This window comes from Carassius carassius, chromosome 9 (genome assembly GCF_963082965.1).
Source record: "Carassius carassius chromosome 9, fCarCar2.1, whole genome shotgun sequence".
NCBI lineage: Eukaryota > Metazoa > Chordata > Actinopteri > Cypriniformes > Cyprinidae > Carassius > Carassius carassius.
In genome coordinates this window covers 21343405-21366897 of record NC_081763.1, presented here as the reverse complement: position 1 = coordinate 21366897, position 23493 = coordinate 21343405, and the positions used below count along the sequence as shown (strand labels likewise).

Genomic DNA, 23493 nt, shown 5'->3' with positions numbered 1-23493 from the left:
GTCTCGTATGACTTCAGTCAGCTGACGAACAAGGAAGTACACTCTCGCTTTTCTCTTCCACACCAATAGAGAGCAGCAGAGTGTGGGACAGCGTGACTGAAGCCCCCGTTTAAAACAGTGAGCGCCTCCATCGTCCACATGACAATACAGCGCAGGCATGGCCACCTCCAGTCTCAACTCTATCAGGGTCAGATTGTACTTTGATTATCCTCCTCCCGCGACGCCTGAATGTCGGATGTGTTGGTTGCTGGTGGATTTAAACAAATGCCGAGTTGTTGCAGATCTCTCCAGCATCATAAAAGAAAAGCTCGGCTACAGCCGTAGGACTATTTTAGACTTGTTTATTGAGGATTGCTACCTGCCTTCCACAGAAAGTGTTTATATCGTACGTGATAATGACGGTATAAGGTAAGAACCGTGTTTATTATGATATGGTGAATGTTTATGCTTGAAATGAGTTTAATATTGATAAGTGCTTATTTATCATGCCTATTGACAGGGTGAAGGTATCCAGTCCTGTTTATATTAATGGAGAAGAGGCTTACCAGAGCTGTGAAGCACAAAACTCAAAGACCAAGAAAAGAGGGAGAGAGGATGAGACGCAGATCTGTGAAGGTCTAACTAAAAAAAAGAAGCATGCAGATGCGCAAATCAATAACTCTGCTCCAGTAGAAGATCCCAAGAAGAAGAAGAAGAAGAAGAAAGAGGTGAAAGAGTCATCCACCAAACCTGCCACCCCTCAAAAGAACATTGAAACCCCCTCTTCTACTAAAAACAACAGAGAAAGCACTTTTGCTGTCCCTGCCAGTGACAAAACAACTCGTACAAAGACTCGCCAACCAACGTCAAGTTCTTCGGACAGCAGCGAGGACGAGTCTCACAATAAGGCTCCTCCACCAAAACCTAAACCCAAGCAGAAAGACGCTGCCAAAAAGCCACGGAAAGAAAGCACATCGTCGGATTCGTCGTCTTCAGATGACACAGAGAAAACCAAAAGCAACGTTCCTGCACCGCCACTTCCTGTTACTCCTAAACTATCTAGCACAACCTCAAAACATCCGCTTCAGACCCCACAACGTAGCGAGAGCCCCACAGATTCCTCCTCCTCCTCCTCATCGTCACCCACTCAAGTCAAACCTACAGCTAAAAAATCACAAGTAGCTACTCCGCCCTCCTCAACTACAATTCAGTCCGTCTCATCTTCTGTGTCTCAAAAGCCCCAGGATGAGGCCGAGAGCTCAGACTCGGACGCCAGTGAAATAGAGCTTGTGATTAAGAAGCCAAACCTGCACGGAATGGGATTGAGAATTGCTGGTGTGAGCCCCGGGTTTAATGAGGCAGCAGGCAGGGACCGAGGAAACACAAGAGGCCAGGAGAGAGGCAGAGGTCGAGGAGCGAACCGAGGCAGTGGGAGAGGAGGTTTTGGTAGAGCCAAGGGCACACCATGGAAACAGGACTTTCATTTCAGCTATGAAAATGGCGAGCGGCAGAAACAGAACGATTCTCTGACTAATGAAAGCTTTATTCTGCAGGTGAGATGAATGTGAAGAATTTTTGCAGAAGAACTGCAAGAGAAATGGCCTCTAAATCTAAGGTTTTCCAGGGATCTGTGGATAAGACATAAGACTTTCTTGATATTTGTTTGCTTATCAGGTCATTGTATAATGTTAATCAGTGTTTTTTGTTTACATAAAAAGCTAGATGTTCTCAGTAAAAAAAATTGTTTTAAATATAATATAAATCATTTATTAATATAATAAAAAAAATTGTAACACGAAACACTGATTCAAATCTAGCTTTTTATGCTGGTCAGTAAAGGTTGAAAACCCTTGCTCTTGATAAAACATTTTCATAATTTCTGTCATGCGTCCAGACCTGGACAACATTTTCATCTGATAGGTCTTTATTTTATGCTTTTCTTTCTATAGTTTATTTTTTAATAAGTAATTTGTATTTATTTATTAATAATATTTATTATAAATAAACATTTATTTTTGATTGTACACTTGAATCACTAACCATAAAGTTCATGTTGTGTTCTTGTAGAATCCACCTGAAATAGCTCCCAAACGGGACTACGCAGCTCTACCCTTGCTGGCAGCTCCTCCTGCAGTGGGCCAGAAAATTGCCTTTAAGGTACAATGTGATATGATGAATGATAATAGATACACTTCTGGATTTATTTATTTATATATATATATATATTATCTCTCCTGTCTTAAAGCTTTTGGAGCTGACCGAGAACTACACACCAGAGGTGTCTGATTATAAAGTAAGCCATTATACACTTCTTTAATATAAATTGTGTTGTGTGTATGTTGTGTTAAAAACAGTGTGCTGTTGTTATTTAGGAAGGGAAGATTATTGCATTCAATCCTCAAACCAAAGTGATGGAGCTTGAACTTTTCTCTCAACCTCAAGGTACCACCAAAACATTTTTTTGTTTTTGTTTTTTATATAGCCACTGTTTCAGTTATATAAATTTGACACCTGGAGGTGCTGGTGCTTTATTGCACACTATATTGGACTCTTCTTTCTGCAGCGATACTTTATTTTATTGTGTCTTTTAGCTCCAGCTGAGCCTGGCAAGTTTGACCTGGTGTATCAGAACTCTGATGGATCTGAGAGAGTGGAGTATGCCGTCACACATGGTTCACAGGTACTTCATGTTCTCTTACAGAAATAATCATCCATAAATTAAAATGTTCTTAAAATTTACTCACCCTCGGGTCATTCAAGATGTAAATGTGTTTATTTCTTCATTACATGAAACATATTTGGAGAAATTCAGCATTACATCATTTGCTCACCAACGGATCCTCTTTAGTTAATAGGTGCTGAAAATATTACAGTAATCCACACGACTCCAGTCAATCGGTTAATCTTTTCTGAAGCAACAAGCTATTTGTAAGAAACAAATCCATCAGACATTTTCAACTTCAAACTTCAGCTTCAAGCTAAAATATTAGTTTTCTATAAATATTGTGTCTCTAGTGAAAGTCTCTTGTGAATCAGGAGAGAAATATGCTTAGATCAAGCATGGTTTTCAAGTGAAAACACTTCAAAGTAGTTCTAAACAAATATATTGTTGGATTTTAATGTGGGTGGACGTTTTTACTGGAGAAAAGCGTCATTATTGATTATAGATTCATATTTTAGACAAAAGTGATTGTTTAAAAAACGTTAATGATTGTTTTGTATAAAACAAACAGCTATTTATTTATTTTTGCTGATGGACTGGATTCATGTGGATTACTTTTGGATTATTGTGAAGTTTTATCAGCTGTTTGGAGTCTCATTTTGACCGCACTCATTCACTGCAGTGGATCCAGTGATGAGCAAATGATGGAATGCAACAGTTAGGGCTGTGCAAAAAATCAAATGTGATTTTCATGCGCATCTTGTCAGTAAAGGCACTAGTATATCTCCAGCACGTGCGTTCAGATTTCAAAAGAAAACCTGCCCAATTACTTCTCAAATCTGTTCCAGTGACAAAACAAACTCCTCTACATCTTGGAAGGTCTGAGGGTTGAGTGTATTGTCAGGAATTTTCATTTTTGGTTGAACTATTCCTTTAAATTCTACATAAAACGCATCAAGTTCACATCCACATCACATGGATTTTAAAATGGCTGTAACATGAAATTGACCAATCAGAATTCAGAGACAGATCTATCTATTTATTAAAAAGTTTTTACTATGGATTGGAAATACATATGAACTGCTCTAGGGTCCTACTTAACAAAGGCAAATGTACTTTGTGGCATTAAGTGAGTATGTTATTAAGATGAGTAATATAACACACATACAGTACACTAACAAGATTACTTTTTGCCATTACCTTTGTTGGTGGGGAGATGTTTTAGATATCAGCAAGACAGTGGTAATCATGGATTAAAATTTCTTGCAGTAAGAAGAATGTTTGTGACTAATTAGCACCATAACTGATTTTTTCTCAGACTCATGTCATATTTTAAATTCAGATAAAGGATCATACTTACAAAACTCGCTAGGGAATTGCACTTGACACAAGTTTCAAAGGGATATAAAATTGTGTACTCCATGTTGAACATGTGCAGTGTCCTAACAGTGCTGTTGCAAGGACTGTATGGCAAAGCTCTAAACCCTCTTTTGTAGTTTGGATTGTAACCCCATCCCCCAATCCAACATGAATGTTGCTTTCTGATTATCCCTTTTAATTGTTGAAGTGAAAAAGGGCAACTCTTTGTACAAGTGTATGCTGTGGTAGGCTAAAACAAGCCTTTCTCTGATGTCTTTCCTGCAGCTGACTGAGCGCTGGGATTCTCTTCTGGAGCCCCGGCTCATTGTGGAGAATGTTGGATGATGGTCATACAAAACGTGTTACCTGAGCCAGACCTATACGGACAGCCTTTTTATTTTAATGCTGTTTTGCTGAAACAGCTCATTTCCATACAATTGTATTAACTTTTTTTTTTTTATTCCCAATGTCAGTTAAATAAATAGTTTTTTATATGGGAGTATGGGTGATTGATTTATCATCAGTGTCTGTTTATACATTGAGTTAAAATAGCCAACATTATTGGGAAAAGCTGTTTTTATTAATAAAGACTATAGAATACTTAAAGGGATAGTTCACCCCAAAATGAAAATTCTGGCATCATGTCACCCTCATGTCGCTTTCTTATGTTGAACATAAAAGAAGATATTTTGTAGATCGCTGGTAATCAAACAGTTGGTGGTTGCCATTGACTTTTATAGTAGAGGAAAAAATACTATGGAAGTCAATGGCAATCATTAACTGTTTGATTACCAGCAATCTTCAAAATATCTTTTATGTTCAACATAAGAAAGCAGCTCATACAGGTTTGGAACGACACGAGGGTGAGCAAATGATGACAGAATTTTCATTTTTGGATGAACTGTCCCTTTTAAAGGTTTTTACTTCAACTTCTTAAAGGGAATTTGTTACTAACTAGAGGGAGATATTTTGGTGTTAGTACAAATTGCATAATATTTTTTACATGTGTGATTATCACTTGTCAGCATTTGCACTTAGTGTAAATAAATTATTTTTGTTGCCTTTGATTAGCAAATGTAGTGAAAGATGCGTGTGGAAGTTGCGTACGTAACTAAAACTACTCTGCAGGAGCGTTTTCTTTTAGGATGATCCATGGAAAATAAAAGCAAAGGTTGTTATACACTGGGGAAATGGTTTTACAGTTTTCTTACGTTTCATATGAGATGCTTGATAGGAATAATAATCAAACAAATTTACGACTTTTTTTTTAGATTGAAGTATTCAATTCACTAGAAAGTGGAATTCTGTTGAGCCGCTTAATGAATAAAATTAAGAATAATATTCTGAACTGATATTCGCCCGACAGTTCTTACACCCTGAGCAAAGAGAACAGGAACATAAATATTTGATAATCTAGTCACTTTATCTTTAGTTTTAAATGGGATCAGCCCAAGATAATGTCAAATATCCAATCCATGAGTTTCGTTGACACTTGACACTTGACACTTCGTTGTCAGTTGTTTGCACTAATCAGAGCGAGCTCAAGACGTCCGCGTCATCCGTGACGTCAAACCCAATCCAGCGCTCATCCCGGCGCGTGCGACCCCCGCAGGCGCAGATGGTTTCTTCCAGCTGAACTGAAGTGATGCTGCTGATGCCAGAACGCTGAGGACGAGACGATGGCGAGCGCGCTCACAGCAGCCCAGTGTCTCTAAAATACAGAGCATCTAACAGCGATGGACGGCAGTGTCCTCCCCGACCAACAACAGCTGCTGGTGTTCCTGAAGAAGCTCAAAGAAGTGTTCGACGTGTGCGACGAGGATGCGGACGGTTATATTCGTGTTGAGCACTTCGTGGACCTCGGTCTACAGTTCGGCCAAGGAGACGAAGTAAGAATCTCTCTTTATATAATCGTTCACTCATTTCCGTGATTCTGTGACGTTTGTCTTTAATTACTGCAGAGCACTTTTGTATCTTACCCTCAAGTCTCTGGGATTAAGTTTATTAAAAATTGTGCAAACAGGTTGGTTTATCCACGTAGATTATTTTCTGTAATTGGCGTCGGAGGTTAATGATGCTATAGTTTTATGAAGGCTCTTAGCAGTTTAATAATTGTTAATAATTGCTCTTCTGCCAAGTAACCAAGACAACTGTCTCCTCACTCTCCTTCATCAGCTGTGATGTCATCAGGCTTCACTCACAGATTATACAGTTCATGATATAAATATATGTGTATATCAAGATACAGGTGTTGGTTTTCCTGCTGGACATCACTGCCTGACGCACCTCCTCCAGTATATATATATATTGGCAATTTATCACAATATTAATTGAACAAATAGCCCAGTTAAAATTAGAAAACGGATAGTTGACTATTTTGATAGTTGACAGGACATGCAAAATGTACTTAACATGAAGGTACAATTCATAGAATTAAAGTTTATTCTGTTTATTATTCAAAGAATTCAGAAATTGATTTAATGGACAATGTAACATTGTATGTTTGTTGCAAAATGGGATCATGCACTTAATGCACTTGTGTAAACAAGGCCTTGGAGAATTCATATCATTGCTGAAAGCCATTCCAGCATGCCAGATAATATAGGAATGGATTATTATTTGTTCAGAGAAGAGAAGAGTGAATATCAGATAAGTAATATGATATTCTTCAGCCCAACTGGGTCACAGAATCGCACAGGAGAAGATGGACCTATGAATGTGCTTTCTCATGTCATTAGGCTGGTATGAAGGAGCAATACAAACAGAAATAACGGCTATAAAAATGCTAATTTCCTTCACTGTCACCATGGCAATCCATATTTGGAAGTTGTGGCCTAGTGGTTAGAGAGTTTGACTCCTAACCCTAAGCTAAATAGATGCTATAATAGTCTATCCTGGTCGTTACCAATACTCGCAATTCCAGCTCCTGACCAGTGTTGCCAGATTGGATGGACGATTTCCAGCCCAAAAGCTCACAAAAACCCGCCCACTCCAACAAAAAAACGCCCAAAACTTTAACTAATAAAAATAATGTGATACAACATGTCAGTCAAAGGGTTAAGAGCCATTTTAACTCCTTAAAACTAAATAATAAATAATAACGTTAGATAAATTTCCCATGGATCAAATGGTGGCAAATACATTAAAGACAATTACCGAATATGATTAAAATAGGTTATGCAAGCAGTCACCGTCAAAACATTTGATTGATTTACCGATATCCTCGAAAAAACATATGCATCATTTTCAATGTCAACAGTCAGAATTTAAATGCATAAGTGTCCAATATAAGTGATAGGAAAAATCAACGTAATTAGGTATTTTTACACTTGTTTATGCACACATATAACAGTCAAAACTGTGTTGTCATTCATTGATAAATCCTGTATGAAAATTAACAACAACAATAATCGCCATCCGAATCCATGAGTTTATCACTGAGGTGGTATGTAAATTTATTTTCACAGCGGTCCACATGAGAAACAATACCGCCCTAATAGGGGCTTTAGTCTTTTGTGAAGGTCATATTGTAGAACATTACATTTGCACAGTCAAAACTAAGAATATATACCAATCTGTACTGTTTAAAAGATAAAAGACAAGATCGTTTAGATATAGATTAGATATAAATAGATTGTTATAAATTAAATAATTTAGCTGTGTACTATTTTAGGAGTTGCAGTAATATTAGAGTCTTGGTGTCATCTTTCCCTCAACAGGTGTAATTCACATTTTGAGTGTTCACTCTCCCACTCTTTACCATGTAACATATATTTAGGCATTATGATCACTCATAGTTCATACATTTAAAATTAGATTCGTTATTGCTCATGAATCATCACGTGTGTCTGTAGATCACTAGTGATTGGCTAAAAGTACGGCCGCGACGTCCACATCAGCATCAGCACCTCTGCACTGCAGTTTATAACAACGTGATGACTGTTCGGATGCAGTATATGCACATTTGAGCTTGTTTGTTAGCCAATTCGTTTATACAGTTTATATATTTGAAAACCGCCAAACTGACCCCAAACCAACCCATATTTTGTCCACCCGCCCAAGACAATTTTTAACCGCACAATCAAATTCAAAACCGCCCAATTGGGCGGGAAGCCGCCCAATCTGGCAACACTGCTCCTGACTCACTACAGTGATTTTGATGGTTTTATACTGCCAAGGGCGTGGTAGCTCGTACCAAGGGGCGTGGTGAGCTGGAAACCGCTTACGTCACCTGCCACCGCTTACGTCACTTGCCACCGCAACATCCAATAGGAAAAATCAACTGCAGTAGCCACCGTTCAACCTGAAGAGGGCAGCACTCACACGTTTTTACACCATATATTGTAGAATTAAAACACTTTATACTCAAATGTCAAAAAAGTTACTCGAATCTATGAACAGCACTAATAAAGCCCCATTCTTATAGATCATTAACTAAAAAAAGTTGGTTTAAGGTTTAGTTACTCTTTAACAATCTAAGGATGCTGAAGAGAGCTTTCCTTTCAGTTAAAGCAGTCTGCTGTTTAAGATAAGGATGTATTGCAGGCTGTTTTGGATCTGTTGGTTACATAGACAAAGATATCTTGATTTATCAGGGTCATTTTGAGATTGAGATTTTGCACTCGGTTGTCCGTATGAGATTGAGATTTTGCACTCAGTTGTCCGATGCAAATTATAGTCATTTTTCTGAACTGTGTGGTGCTCAACCATGTGCAGCCATTTTTGGTCGGTGCTTGGTTTTTTATTCAGCTGATTAAGATGTTTAATTGGCTTCCTTTACACATTCAATTTAATCCATAATGAATTGTGATGCCTCAAGGCTCTTTGACATTTAAATTGTGTCTCTATAGTCTCAATGGACGGCAGTAATGGAAAAACTAAATAAGCAACCTGCCTCAGTTTGCTTTTTCAGGAAATCTTGATGTTGTGCACTGCTTATTTGGCCATAGGTTCATTTACTGCACATCTGGATTATTAATGTGATTATTAAACACATGGATTATCTCATTTGATTTGAGAAATGAATCCCAAGCCAGCTCACTGAGCTGTCACAGTATGTTTTTATAGCGTGTTAGGTCAGACTCTTTTGCCTTCTAAACATGTATGCACAAATGGGTGATTTTATCTGATTGATAGTTTACTCCATAAAAGATGTCCTTCTAAACCTTACAGATTCAAAACAAACCAAAATCATTACCACTGCACTGGACAAATGCACAATGTATAGCTGTATGTAATCACTTCTCAATTAAAGTAGATGAGCATTATAATGTGAAGGTATATAATTTCAAATGTTTTAAATGTTAGTTTAAAACATTGTTTGAAATTTTTAGTTTTTAAACATTTTGTAAATGTTTTATGTTATGTACATGATGATTTTAAAGTGGTTTTGTGTTATTAAAAAAAAAGCATTGTTTTTTTATTGTATATGTCTATGTAACTGGATCTATCTATCACAGTAGAATACAATTGAATATGCCAGAATAATATGAAAAGAGCAATGAACAAAATGGCTATAAAATAGTGCTTTTATCATTAGTCAGAAGCAAATGTTTTTGTGCCAGGCTGTACCAGTTGCAGTGATACAGTTGAGTGCTTTGTGCAGAAGGAAGTGATGTAACTGCATGAGTGTGTGAGTGTGAGGTACAGTCACGGATTCTGACCCACAGTTGTGAGGAGCCGTTCATGATAGCAGCTTGAATGTTTGTGATGACCGTCTCTTAGTCTTAGCAGGGCTTCTCACCAATCCCTCCCCCATTTCTTTTCTGTAACCCATCATTTATATTGATTTTAGGGCAATATCTCTAAATGTCATAACTCTATATCCATCCCTTCTTCCATTTTCAATATATTACATTCACTATTATCTCATACCCTTTCCTTTTCCTCTTATGGGTCACCTTTTGTCTTCATCCTCCATCTAGTCTTCACCTTCATTCCTTATTCCTGTCTCTCTCTCTCTCGCCTCTCCCCTCCCCTTCTCCATCTCCTCCTCCAGTCGGTTTCCTGATGTTGTTATGAGGTTGCTGTGATTGGTATGCATGAAGAGCGCGAGGATGTTTCAGTGCAGAACGTGTGGTGAACATGTGTGTCTGTACTCTCCATCCTCTCCCACAGGCTGCACTGGAGCGGCCCTGAAAAGCGTATGCTAGCACTGAGCCCTTGATACAACGCTCATTAACAACAGGGACCCTGACCGAACACACAGTGATGAGATGTGAGGGTCAGCAGCATACTACTGGGCTTTAATTGAATCTTTCTAGGCTCAAACATAGCAGAATGCAAAATTGGAAATGAAAATGTTGCTTAATGCTTCACGTGTGTGTGTGTGTGTGTGTGTGTGTGTGTGTGTGTGTGTGTGTATGTACGACTGACTCTGAGGATAAAGACTGATGAAAGTCTTTTGCTTGACCAGTGAGTTCAAAGATACAAAGACGACGTGGACTGGTGTGAATTTTTAATTTCTGTGAATGTAACCAGTTTTTACTAGTTATGCAAACTGAACACAACAGCATTAAAGAACATCTTTAAAGGAACATTTCATCCAAAAATGGACATTATCATTGGTTACTCACCCTCGTCGTTCCAAACCTGTATGATTTTCGAAATGCAAATGAAGATATTTTTTTATGAAAACTTCAGAAATTTGAGCAGTTTAATACAAGTGTTTATATGTGAATTAAAACCTAAATTAAATCTGTTCGTTATATAAAGTGATCGTGTTTCTTCAGAAGGGCTAAACCGCTTGATTTATATGGATTATGATTACAATGTTTTTGCTCTGATTTAGTGAAATCACTAAATAAAACACAACCAAATGCTCCCGTTTCTGCACATTCATTGAAATGAAGATATGCAATTCTTCTTGGATAATTTATAGTATATGTTAGCAGGTTTTAAGTTCTGTAATATTTGTATATTTATCTATACTTTATACACTAATATGCACAATTTTAGGGTCGTTTAAAATTAAAAAAAGTTTTTTATGCTCACCAAGGCTGTATTAATTGGATCAAAAATGCAGTAAAAACATTAATATTGTCACATATTATTGTAATTTAAAATAACTGTTTTCTTCTCTAGAAATTGAATGTAATGTAAATTGTAAATATTTTAATTATTAACATTATATGTTATTTATTTCACGTGTGTGTGCATGCACCATCTTTCCTGGTGTGTGCATGCACCATCACAGAGATGCATTACCTGCTTTCATGGCTGCTGTGTTTCAGCTCTCTGTCTTATTGCTATTGCACTAAACGCCTCTATTTCTGTAGCAGTGTGGTGAATCATTCTAGCAGCTATGAGAGAAGGACTGCAAGACTGAGAACTTGTCAAGAACACTTCTTCTCTTCTTGGAGGAGAATATATTTAGAAAGGAGCTGTGTGTGAAGTGGGAATCACAGTTCTGATGATTTCTGTCTTACCATGGAATGTTTTCTCATAAACGTGTCTGGCAGCCCTTAAGGAAAATAAGAAAAATAACTAATGACGGATCTCCTTAAACATGGCAAAGAACTCCATGAAGTCTCCTAAGCCATGAAAAAGCAACCTCTGAGCAATACAGAATTCACTGTTTTTAGAAAAACAGATACAGCTATGCTTGACCAAGGTGTTTTGAAGGCAAATCGTCTATGAGTTGAGTAAGCGAGTCTTGTCACATCATGTCAGCAGTATGTCGGGATCAGTCTTTTTCACTTTGACAGCTGTCCATCATTGTTACCACAGAGTTGCTGACAGCGGCGACATGTACTGACGGCATCTGTTCTAGTGCTTCATCAGTGGGAGGTGAAGCTGACCACTGATAATATGCACATTCCCTCCCTCATTTATCTATAGTAAGGTACCGAACGGAACTTGTGATCATCCTACTCATCGAGGAGACTTTGTGTTTACCATTCTCACTAATGTCCTCATTTTTTTTTTTTTTTTTTAGGTGAAGAAGTTTGCCAAGTACCTGGATCCTAATGCTCATGGCAGAATTAACTTCAAAGATTTCTGTCATGGAGTGTTTGCAATCAAAGGTAAGAGGACGGTTCCCTTCCCTTCATACCAATAAATACCATTGATGAATCAAATGAATCAATTAGATCAAAGGGATTCTAAGAACATCAGAGTAAAAATCTCTGTAATTTGACTACAAAATTTACTATTTAAAATAGCTTAGCTATGCACTATAAAAATACTGTCATATTCTTTTGTCAAAAATTATTTTATTGTAAATGAAATGTGTATACCTTACCCCAGGTTTCACAGACTGGGATTCAGGACAGAACACCAGGTGGTTCATGAGATGAGGAAAAGCTAGGAATGAATGAAATCATAAAAATCTCAAATTAAAATAAATCATTTAAAATTACGGAACAATGTAATATAATCTGAATATTTTATTTGTTTAACTGCATATAATTTTATCATTAACCAACATCGGAGAACCATGAACGTTTAAATGTGTTTTCAAATATTAAAATATTAACCTAAAATCTTTGGGAATACCTCAAATAAATGTTTTGGTTTGGCTGTTAAAAAAGTTTGGGAATCCCTGCCTTACCCCATTGAAAAATGTATTATTGTTATTATTAGAAATAATAATAGGTTAAGAAAATGAACTTGGCATATTTATTGCTAAGTTTACTTGAAAAAAAAGGATGCAAATTTGCTTTTCAAGTGAATGCATCTTATATTAGCAGGACAAAAATACTGATTATAAATATTATTTTTATATATAATATAACTTCCTTTTAAGCCCTAAATGTTCATCTCTTCTCTTCTGTTCTGTCATACACACACAGCCGCTAAGTTCAGCACAAAGTGTGCCAAACTGAAAGGTTCTGCAGCGATAAAAGCTTAGTTGCTAGACATTGTTTCTTTAGTCAGATACTTTCCGAGATGTTCCTGAATTAAAAAGAGCATGTTGTGCATCTTTCCAGAAATGTATGCAATTTTATCTCCAGACTAGTATTATTGCTCTATTTTATTGAACAGTTAGTTGATCAGAAGAACCCAAAGGCAGATAATGGCCCACAGCTCTGTCTTTTTAGCATTCTGCATTGACTTCTGTATCTGGTGAAAATCTTGAATTGTAAGGGATAATGAATAACCTGAGTGAGCAGAATCTGATTCGAGATCCCTGCTTCACCACAGAACACTCTTGATCTGCTTAATTGAAAAGAACCACATTTGAACAACAAATTACGAGGCATTTCTGGGTATGCCTTTAATTAACCATTTATCAGATTGAAACATTTTCTCATATAATGACAGCATAGTAATTAACTTGTTAGCGTGGATTGTGCTTCTCAGTTAAAAGATGGGGGGATGTGATTCCTGATTATAGCATCAAGCATCACAGTGGGATTCACAGACAAAGTTACTGCGTAATCATGGTTCACAAATCTAATTTCACATTATTTATAGCTGTTTTAAGGCACTTACTACCTTTTCTAGCTCTTCCCTATTTCACTGTCATTAAGAGCGCAGTAAACAGGGTTACATTTTTCAGCCGGGAACACATACGCTGCTTGGCAGACTTATGAAGCAGAGATCTGCCAGCTGAATAGACCGTGCACCAGCTGGCACAGGGACCCGGGTAGGACATCTGTGTGCCAGCGCTCTATGTAAGCGGCCGAAGAGGGAGACCTAGGCAGGCCAAATGGGCTCCAGGCCCAAACACATTGTCCTCCTGTGTCCTGTGTTTAATGAGCCCCAGTGGTCTTCCCACTCACTCATTCCCTAATGAACCCCCCAATCCCTGATCCCTGCCACGCACACCAAGTCTACTAAGTCTATGTTTGTCCTTATGAGGTCCCAAAGGAGCTGCAACTGCATTGTTGTGCAGGATTGTTGCCACTGTTTCGCCATTGGTCTGTCTTTGCTCTGCTAAAACAGTCATATTGTGCATGGCTTTATATATTTATGTATTGCCCACAATATGTTCCCATTTGGGACATTCCTGTAGCCAGGGCGAGCTGTTGCCCACTTAAGATGTCACAGAGCACTGAGGCTTCACTACACTTCATGCTATGTGACTATAAATGGATCAGAGTCCTGGGCTGCCCTTCACTGTGCCTCTCAGTGTGTCATTTATTCATGAGATTTTACTTAACTTGTTATAATTCTGCAAATGGGTTTGTATATTTGAGAAATAATATAGCCATGTATTTAAGAGAAGGATTCCCCTTTGCAGCATGATATTGATAGTGTTGAACTTTAGTTTTGATCAAAATGTGGATCTTGACAATTTTCTTTTGGCTCTCATAAGAGCAAAGAATCTCTAAATTTTACAGTGAGTGAAGTTCAATAATTCAAGCCTGGCTTGAGAAAACACAAGATGTCTTCAAGCAAAGAATTTAAAGTGATATAAGTTGATTTATACATACAGAACAACAGCCTGAGTCAGCCTAGTGTCTGAGTGAGAAAGCTGCGCTTCTTGAATTAGTCAATGTATATCTGAGAAGCATCTTTTCTCTAATAAAAATAGATACATTAAAATCCATCTAAAAATGTAGTAGTGGTGATGCAAACTTAATCAATAGCCCTCTTGTTATAGGTCTGTTTTTTTGTGATTTTTATAATGTACAGGCATAGTGTTGTCAAAAGACCCGAAACTTCGGTACTAAGTTGGTACTAAAAAAATGAAAACGTAACGGTACCAGGTTTTTCTAAGTACTACTGGTACCGAGTACCTGGTCAACCTGGTTCTTGATGCAAGGTGAAAGGTGCGCAGATGCGGTATCTTCATAAAAGCACTGAGAGAAAGCGACATCAAAAGGAGGAAACACACCAAACTAACAAAACACTTTAAAGATAGACACTCAGATCAAATGAAAGAGTTCAAGCAGGTAAGTTTCACTGTGTTTCCCATACATTGATTTATTTGTGGCGCCTGCCACAATATCAAAACTGACCAGCACAAATAGGTGTTTTCATAGCACTGTATTTCTGAAGGAAACTGACAGTCTTCTAAAAAATTATGGATGTCATTTTCATTTCATCTTCAGAGCAGTATTTATTTCTACGTATTTATTTATTTGCAGAATAGTCATGGAATTTGATAATGGCTGGGCATGATCTCTTTCTTGTTTGTGTTTTTGAGATGTGTCTTGACAGGACTAATATTTTTCTTTTTGTGATTTAGGCTGTGAGGAGATCCTAAAAACGGCACTTGGGACCCCCAGCATCAGTGCACAGCCTTACCAGACGGACAATGGCTACTACTATCAGGTGGGCAGATTTCTGAGTGTTTGGCTAACTGATGCTGTAGTTTTTTTCTTTTCCACATGACATGTGCAATTATACCTGCTTTGGCCAACTCAAAAAACCTGCTCAGCAGAAAACACTTCTTGTTTGTCATTGCACCCCATTGAATTAACAGCCATTGACCATATTATTAATGATCTCCAAGTTACTACAACTCTAAAGGTTGGCTTTGGAGATTACTATGTCTTTGAACATTTTGGTTTGTGTGTTAGCACAGAGAAATGCTTTTTCAGTGGAAATTGCTCCAGTAATATAGAAGAAAGGGTTTTTGACCTATGCCCTGTTTATGACATGAAGCATGAATTGTAGCACTGTTTTGGCTATGGCTGACTTGAACCAGGTTCATATATTTGTTGTATAGGTTTTGACTCACTTTGGAGCTCATGCACTCCTGCTCCTACTGTTTTCGTTGGCAGTGTGTCTAGATGTATTAGGACACATAATTAGGAAATTTAGTGTCTATTGTTCTCCAATATAACATGGAGCGACCATCCAGATTCGGTGCTTTGCTTTTGTGAAAATGATAAATGAGAGTGAGTGGAGCCAAAATGCATCCCTAGCATATCAGCTCTCACTCACATATAAACAACAATCCATACTGCCACTGTTTCACAGTCTGCTGCTTGAGTTACAGTTGAACCCTTGTAAAACATTAACCTGACACCGGATGTTTTAATGGAGCTGTCAGTCAAACAGCCGGAGTGGAGGGGGTTCCTGACATCCACAGACGCTTACTGTACACAAAGATATTTCGATTTATTATGATACAGTTAATCACACACTTTGTTTTTATTAGAGCTTTTAAAGACCTTGATATCAAAATCCGAATGCATGTCTATTGGCTGTGAGGTCATCTTTATGTCCGTGTACTCCTAAAGCTAATTAAAATGCTTTTTGAGCAGAAATTTACAAATAAGATGTAGTCTTAGTCTTTTTCTTCTTGGAAAAATTGTGCAGTAAAACAAGAGTGAGACCGTTTCATCCCACTTAAGTATTAATACCAGAATTTATTGCTGGTAAGCAGTCAACAAGAAAAACTATAACTGTGGCGGTGTCGTCGTATTTAAAGATTTTTTTTGTATCCATGTTAGAAGATATAAGGAGTTTGCTGGAGTTTGATATAAAACTTTACTTGCTCTTTTTAATGAACATACATTTAAATTGGGTAGTAACACCTAGTCTTGAAAACATTTTCATTGTTATTAGTAAATTTATAGATTTCCTCATAGTTTTCTAATATTAGAACGAAAGAGGTTATTGCAACAGCGTCTCATCATCACTAGGTGGCAGTGTTTGTAAAGAAAATTTAGCCATAACAGACATAGAAAAGGCTTTTAAAAGAAATGCAGCAGCACTTTGGAGATAGTGTTATATATATACACAATACAGACCAAAAGTTTGGACAGACCTTCTCATTCAAAGAGGTTTCTTTATTTTCATGACGATGAAAATTGTAGATTCACACTGAAGGCATCAAAACTATGAATTAACACATGTGGAATTATATATGGAATTATATACATAACAAAAAAGTGTGAAACAACTGAAAATATGTCATATTCTAGGTTCTTCAAAGTAGCCACCTTTTGCTTTGATTACTGCTTTGCACACTCTTGGCATTCTCTTGATGAGCTTCAAGTTTGGACACACCTTCTCATTCAAAGAGTTTTCTTTATTTTCATGACTATGTCACACTGAAGGCATCGAGGGCTATTTGACCAAGAAGGAGAGTGATGGGGTGCTGCGCCAGATGACCTGGTCTCCACAGTCACCGGACCTGAACCCAATCGAGATGGTTTAGGGGTGAGCTGGACCGCAGACAGAAGGCAAAAGGGCCAACAAGTGCTAAGCATCTCTTGGGGAACTCCTTCAAGACTGTTGGAAGACCATTTCAGGAAACTACCTCTTGAAGCTCATCAAGAGAATGCCAAGAGTGTGCAAAGCAGTAATCAAAGCAAAAGGTGGCTACTTTGAAGAACCTAGAATATGACATATTTTCAGTTGTTTCACACTTTTTTGTTATGTATATAATTCCATATATAATTCCACATGTGTTAATTCATAGTTTTGATGCCTTCAGTGTGAATCTACAATTTTCATAGTCATGAAAATAAAGAAAACTCTTTGAATGAGAAGGTGTGTCCAAACTTTTGGTCTGTACTGTATGTATATATATATATATATATATATATATATATATATATATATATACATACAGTACAGACCAAAAGTTTGGACACACCTTCTCATTCAAAGAGTTTTCTTTAAAAAACGTCCCAACTTTTCCGGAATTCGGGTTGTATATATATATATATATATATATATATATATATATATATATATATATATATATATATATATATACAACCCGAATTCCGGAAAAGTTGGGACGTTTTTTAATAAAATGAAAACTAAAGGAATTTCAAATCACATGAGCCAATATTTTATTCACAATAGAACATAGATAACGTAGCAAATGTTTAAACTGAGAAATTTTACACTTTTATCCACTTAATTAGCTCATTTAAAATTGAATGCCTGCTACAGGTCTCAAAAGAGTTGGCACGGGGGCAACAAATGGCTAAAAAAGCAAGCAGTTTTGAAAAGATTCAGCTGGGAGAACATCTAGTGATTAATTAAGTTAATTGATATCAGGTCTGTAACATGATTAGCTATAAAAGCTTTGTCTTAGAGAAGCAGAGTCTCTCAGAAGTAAAGATGGGCAGAGGCTCTCCAATCTGTGAAAGACTGCGTAAAAAAATTGTGGAAAACTTTAAAAACAATGTTCCTCAACGTCAAATTGCAAAGGCTTTGCAAATCTCCTCATCTACAGTGCATAACATCATCAAAAGATTCAGAGAAACTGGAGAAATCTCTGTGCGTAAGGGATAAGGCCGGAGACCTTTATTGGATGCCCGTGGTCTTCGGGCTCTCAGACGACACTGCATCACTCATCGGCATGATTGTGTCAATGACATTACTAAATGGGCCCAGGAATACTTTCAGAAACCACTGTCGGTAAACACAATCCGCCGTGCCATCAGCAGATGCCAACTAAAGCTCTATCATGCAAAAAGGAAGCCATATGTGAACATGGTCCAGAAGCGCCGTCGTGTCCTGTGGGCCAAGGCTCATTTAAAATGGACTATTTCAAAGTGGAATAGTGTTTTATGGTCAGACGAGTCCAAATGTGACATTCTCGTTGGAAATCACGGACGCCGTGTCCTCCGGGCTAAAGAGGAGGGAGACCTTCCAGCATGTTATCAGCGTTCAGTTCAAAAGCCAGCATCTCTGATGGTATGGGGGTGCATAAGTGCATACGGTATGGGCAGCTTGCATGTTTTGGAAGGCTCTGTGAATGCTGAAAGGTATATAAAGGTTTTAGAGCAACATATGCTTCCCTCCAAACAACGTCTATTTCAGGGAAGGCCTTGTTTATTTCAGCAGGACAATGCAAAACCACATACTGCAGCTATAACAACAGCATGGCTTCGTCGTAGAAGAGTCCGGGTGCTAACCTGGCCTGCCTGCAGACCAGATCTTTCACCTATAGAGAACATTTGGCGCATCATTAAACGAAAAATACGTCAAAGACGACCACGAACTCTTCAGCAGCTGGAAATCTATATAAGGCAAGAATGGGACCAAATTCCAACAGCAAAACTCCAGCAACTCATAGCCTCAATGCCCAGACGTCTTCAAACTGTTTTGAAAAGAAAAGGAGATGCTACACCATGGTAAACATGCCCCGTCCCAACTATTTTGAGACCTGTAGCAGAAATCAAAATCGAAATGAGCTCATTTTGTGCATAAAATTGTAAACTTTCTCAGTTTAAACATTTGCTATGTTATCTATGTTCTATTGTGAATAAAATATTGGCTCATGTGATTTGAAAGTCTTTTAGTTTTCATTTTATTAAAATTTAAAAAACGTCCCAACTTTTCCGGAATTCGGGTTGTATATATACACACATACATATACATACATATATATATACATACATATACATATATACATAAATGTGTGTGTGTGTGTGTGTGTGTGTGTGTGCGCGTGCGTTTGTATGTATTGTTTTTGGTACAGATCACTCGTGATTGGAGTTTGAACTCTGAGATGTTTCTTCTGAGTGACTGCTACTGAATGATAGTTAAGTCAGACCTCTAATGAGCCTGTCACATTGATTACACTGATGGATAACCACAGAGAGAGAGAGAGAGAGAGAGAGAGAGAGAGCACTAGAAAAGCATGTGCTGAGGTGGTTGTCCCTTGTGGTTGTCTTTTACTAGAGCTTTCTGCCTCTAATGTCAGTGTCTGCACACAATGTCTTGTCATTTTATATTACTGTAAATGAAGGTGACTCTTTGGTTGGCCTGAGCTGAATCTGTAGAGAAGAGACTTTACTGCTGGTAATTGGGAGACTGAATGTCCTTGGCTGTCATTGAGACAGAGAGATTGGGTTCAGTGGTGGAGAGAGCAGAAAAATGCTCCAGACACACATCTGTCTCTGTGGTGTATTCATCGGTATCTCAGGTCACACCAACCCTAGTGTACATCAAGAGATTTCAAATAATGGATGATACAGTAAGTACTAAAGATTCAATGCTGGTACTTTTGTTATTGTGATTTATTATATCCGTTCAAAAGTGGGGTTGGTAAGATATTAAATTTTTTTTAAAAAGAGGCCTTTTATGCTCACCAAAGCTTCAATAGTTTAATGAAAAATATAGTAAAGACAGTTTAAAACCACTTTTTTAAATTTTAATATCTGTAATATATTTGTTCCAATTGATCTATGCCCAAATTAATTATGCTATTAATATTTCTGTGGAACTGAAATCAGGAATATTTGATGTACAGAAAGTTTAAAAGAAATCGAAATCTGTTACAAATGTCTCTTCTGTCAATTTTTATCAGTTATGTGCATCTTTGCGGAAAAAAGATTAATATTTTCGAAAGAAAGTCTTACTGACCCCATTGGGGTATCATCAGCAGCGTTGAAATGTGCTCTTATCTGCACATCTCCATAAAAGAACTGTATCTGCTCAGAATGAATACAGATGATACTGTGAAGCAGATTTGTGCTTAAGCAGGTGGAGATTGAAGCTGTTGGTGTTTCAAACAGATGTGTGTTGAAATGAGTTGCACAACGACAGTGCCACAGCTCTCCCTTCATCAGGAGCACCGCAGCACCGCTCTATGTGACATTGAATTTCACAGGCCAGCGCCTGCTTCTGTGAGCCTAAAGGAGAGAAGAAGGTTAAGAAGAGATATATATGGATGAATAGATGTTTTTGTAGCCATAATTGCTTGGTAATGGGTTTTGATAAATACCTTTGTCTTAAAGATCTTGCATTTATCAGTGTATTAGTCGGGCAAGAGTTAATTAAAGGTTAGTTAAACATGTAATACAAACTTTCTTCTGTGGAACACAAAAGAAGATATTTTGAAATCAGTTTTCCTTACTCTTTGGAGTTTTACAAGCAGTCTCAACAAGCCCAAAGATATATTCTTTATAAAAATTAAGACTCGTTCACGTCCTCCTAAAATGCCTTGTTTAAACACACCCCCACGTCTACGTCACGATATGAGAAGATTTGCATAACACCGCCCAAATGTTGACGCAAAGAAAGAAGGCGTAACTTTGATTCTCGCTGTAGTATTGTAACAGCCGCCATGTTGTGGAGACACTGTTTCATTGTGAAAGAAAAAATACTTTGTTTAGTCTTCCAAAAGAGGACACAACTAAATATCAGTGGTTAAGTTGTATCTACAATACTGTTCCAGAACAGTTCAACCCAAATATTCAGATGTGTACAACATATTTTATGTAGGACTGTATCATGATCCTGAGAGAGAAGACTACAATGCTGGCACTTCTGACTCACAGTCTGTAAGTATGTTTACATATGTAAAGGATTTGCCACTGATGATTCAAGCATGACTTTTGAGCAGTGTAGCTTAGCACTTGTTGTTTGTCGATTCTCAGATCACAAATGCAGACATGGTTTTATGTTTACGCGGTGCGATGCAATGCATAAAAAGACAGTATAAGTCATTATATTCAGTAATTATGTCCTCACTGGATGTCTCATTTGTAATGGGTTTTATTGTTATTGTTTTGTAATCACAATGCACTGAATAGCTGGCCAATCAGAGCACACCTCTCTTTTCAGACTGATGAGCTTTAAGGAGGGGCATAGAGGAGAAACAATAATGTACAGTATGTGAAAAATAATGTTTTTTTTTACCTTAAACCACCATTTTATTACACCAAATACAAAAAATAATGTTCTTTATGTGGCATCATATGACTCATTGAAAGTCAACGTTCTTCAAAATATCTTTTTCCACAGAAAAAAGTTTTGGAACTACATGTTTGATATTAAAATATGAAAGTGTTGGCAAAAACAAAACAAAAAAGATGATCTAGACCAGGGCTCTGAACCGGTATAAGGAACGAAAACCGGAAATTAACGAAATTTTGACAGGAAAAAAACAGAAACATAAATGAGATCAAAATTTATAGTTCAGAACAGAATCGAAAATTTTAAATGGCCATTAACCAGTTAATAACGTTATTTTATCGTTCCATTTAATATTTGAAATTTGCTGTAAACAATCACGACTTCCAGTCGTACTGTCTATGATAATGTGATGCTGAAGCCAATAAGTGAAATGTCCACTTAGCTGTGAACTCATCATAGGCAAGTCTCAATGGCAATACACTGCCTTCAGGGCCGGATTAAGACCAAATGATGCCTGATGCTGCAGTGCAAAAAGGGTCTATTTTTTCTCGCCGTTGGTGCATGTGCATTCGACACTCAAACGCCAGCATGCTTAGCCTTTCCTGCCCAACTGAGGACTGCAGCTCTCCTTTGATTATTCCCAATATATATGGTGCTCTGCTCACCATCATGCACAGATAGATGCGCAACCCAATTTCGACATTTGGAAAGGTCTGAGAAAGATTCAACGATGACTAAAGCTCGTACAAGCTCTGCTGATTCGTTCACAGTCACCGGTTTCTGAGTGCGCATGAATGCAGCAAACTGTATCAGCTAACTTTGACCGATTAATAATCAGTTAAACGGTTAAAAAAGTATTTTATTTATTTTCAGTAAATTATCAAAATATTTAAAAGGTTTGCTGTTAAAAATATTAATCAGTTTTTTAGAAAAAAATAATAATATTTCATTCAGAAATAGACATAATGCAGACACAAAAAATGTAGGCTGTTTTTATAATTATTTGGCATTCAAATACATCGCGATTACGGAAACATTTGGTTTTGTGTCGAATGAGAGACCCAACGTTGGTTTCAGTTTCGTTTTAGCCTAAATTAATTATGGTTTTGGTTTGTCGTTAATTTTGCTATAGCTTCTTATTTTTGTCATTCTTGTTCTTTTCTAAATACTGTTAATTGAAATGATTTGTTGTGGAGGGATGGGAACTAAAATAGCCTAGCGTAGCTTCTCAAATTCCCCGGAAGCTGAACAGTTTTCATTTGCTATTTACCTCAAAATAATTCTTAGAATGAAATTTGGAGTCCGACTTTTGGACGCATATACAGCGTTACTTATTATACAGTAACTATTATTCTGTATTCTTTTCACTGTGATGTTACTGACTATGGATGTTAATTTCGGTTATTTTTGTTAACCGACGCTCCTTAACTGATTATTAACCATTTAACGACAATATTATTTTAAATAATAATAATTAAAAGTACAAACACTATATAATAAATGACATTTTAGCATCCAGATACGTCAGGAACATGGAAACATTTGGATTCGTGCCCAATGAGAGAGGTAGGCATCAGCTTCACCTTAGATTAATTTGTTTTTGGATTGACGTTTTCATAGCCTAAACTTTAGAGGATTTGCTTTGGAGAGAAACTAATAACTGTTTTTATAATGTTTGTTAATATTTTGCTTTAGACTACAGGCATTTTAGCCTCATTATTTCAGAAAGTAATAGGGCTAATAAAATGCAATGTGAGCCGCAATGTATGTTTTTTTTATTTATTTATTTTTTTTCACTCTCAAAACGCAATCTTATACAAGTGTTTTTTTGTTTGTTAGTTTTTTTTTAACAATCCAGCAAACCTATTTAAATATGTAAAAAATATGTTGATGTCTTTAGAGTGTTGATAAATTTTTTTTTTTAAGTAGCTTACATTATGGCCAAAATCTAGAGAAGATGATGCTGTAGTGGCTGTGACTAAGCGTTA

At 37.1% G+C, this 23493-nt stretch overlaps 2 protein-coding genes across 2 annotated transcripts in view; both read left to right on the top strand.

Moving 5' to 3' along the window:
• Positions 1–82: 82 nt before the first annotated feature.
• Positions 83–4491, top strand: LOC132149273 (coilin-like). The gene is made up of 7 exons (XM_059558384.1): positions 83–408; positions 500–1532; positions 2047–2136; positions 2225–2272; positions 2352–2421; positions 2571–2659; positions 4286–4491. The coding sequence occupies exons 1-7, from the start codon at positions 158–160 to the stop codon at positions 4343–4345; spliced, it is 1641 nt and encodes a 546-aa protein (XP_059414367.1). The 5' UTR covers positions 83–157; the 3' UTR covers positions 4346–4491.
• Positions 4492–5597: 1106 nt separating this feature from the next.
• LOC132149272 (rab11 family-interacting protein 4A-like) overlaps positions 5598–23493 on the top strand; it is a 62504-nt gene continuing 44608 nt past the window's right edge. The window contains exons 1-3 of the mRNA XM_059558382.1: positions 5598–5889; positions 11937–12024; positions 15138–15223. Of these exons, the coding sequence (XP_059414365.1) occupies positions 5737–5889; positions 11937–12024; positions 15138–15223 (327 nt within the window). The 5' untranslated portion in view covers positions 5598–5736. The remainder of the gene's footprint in view (positions 5890–11936; positions 12025–15137; positions 15224–23493) is intronic.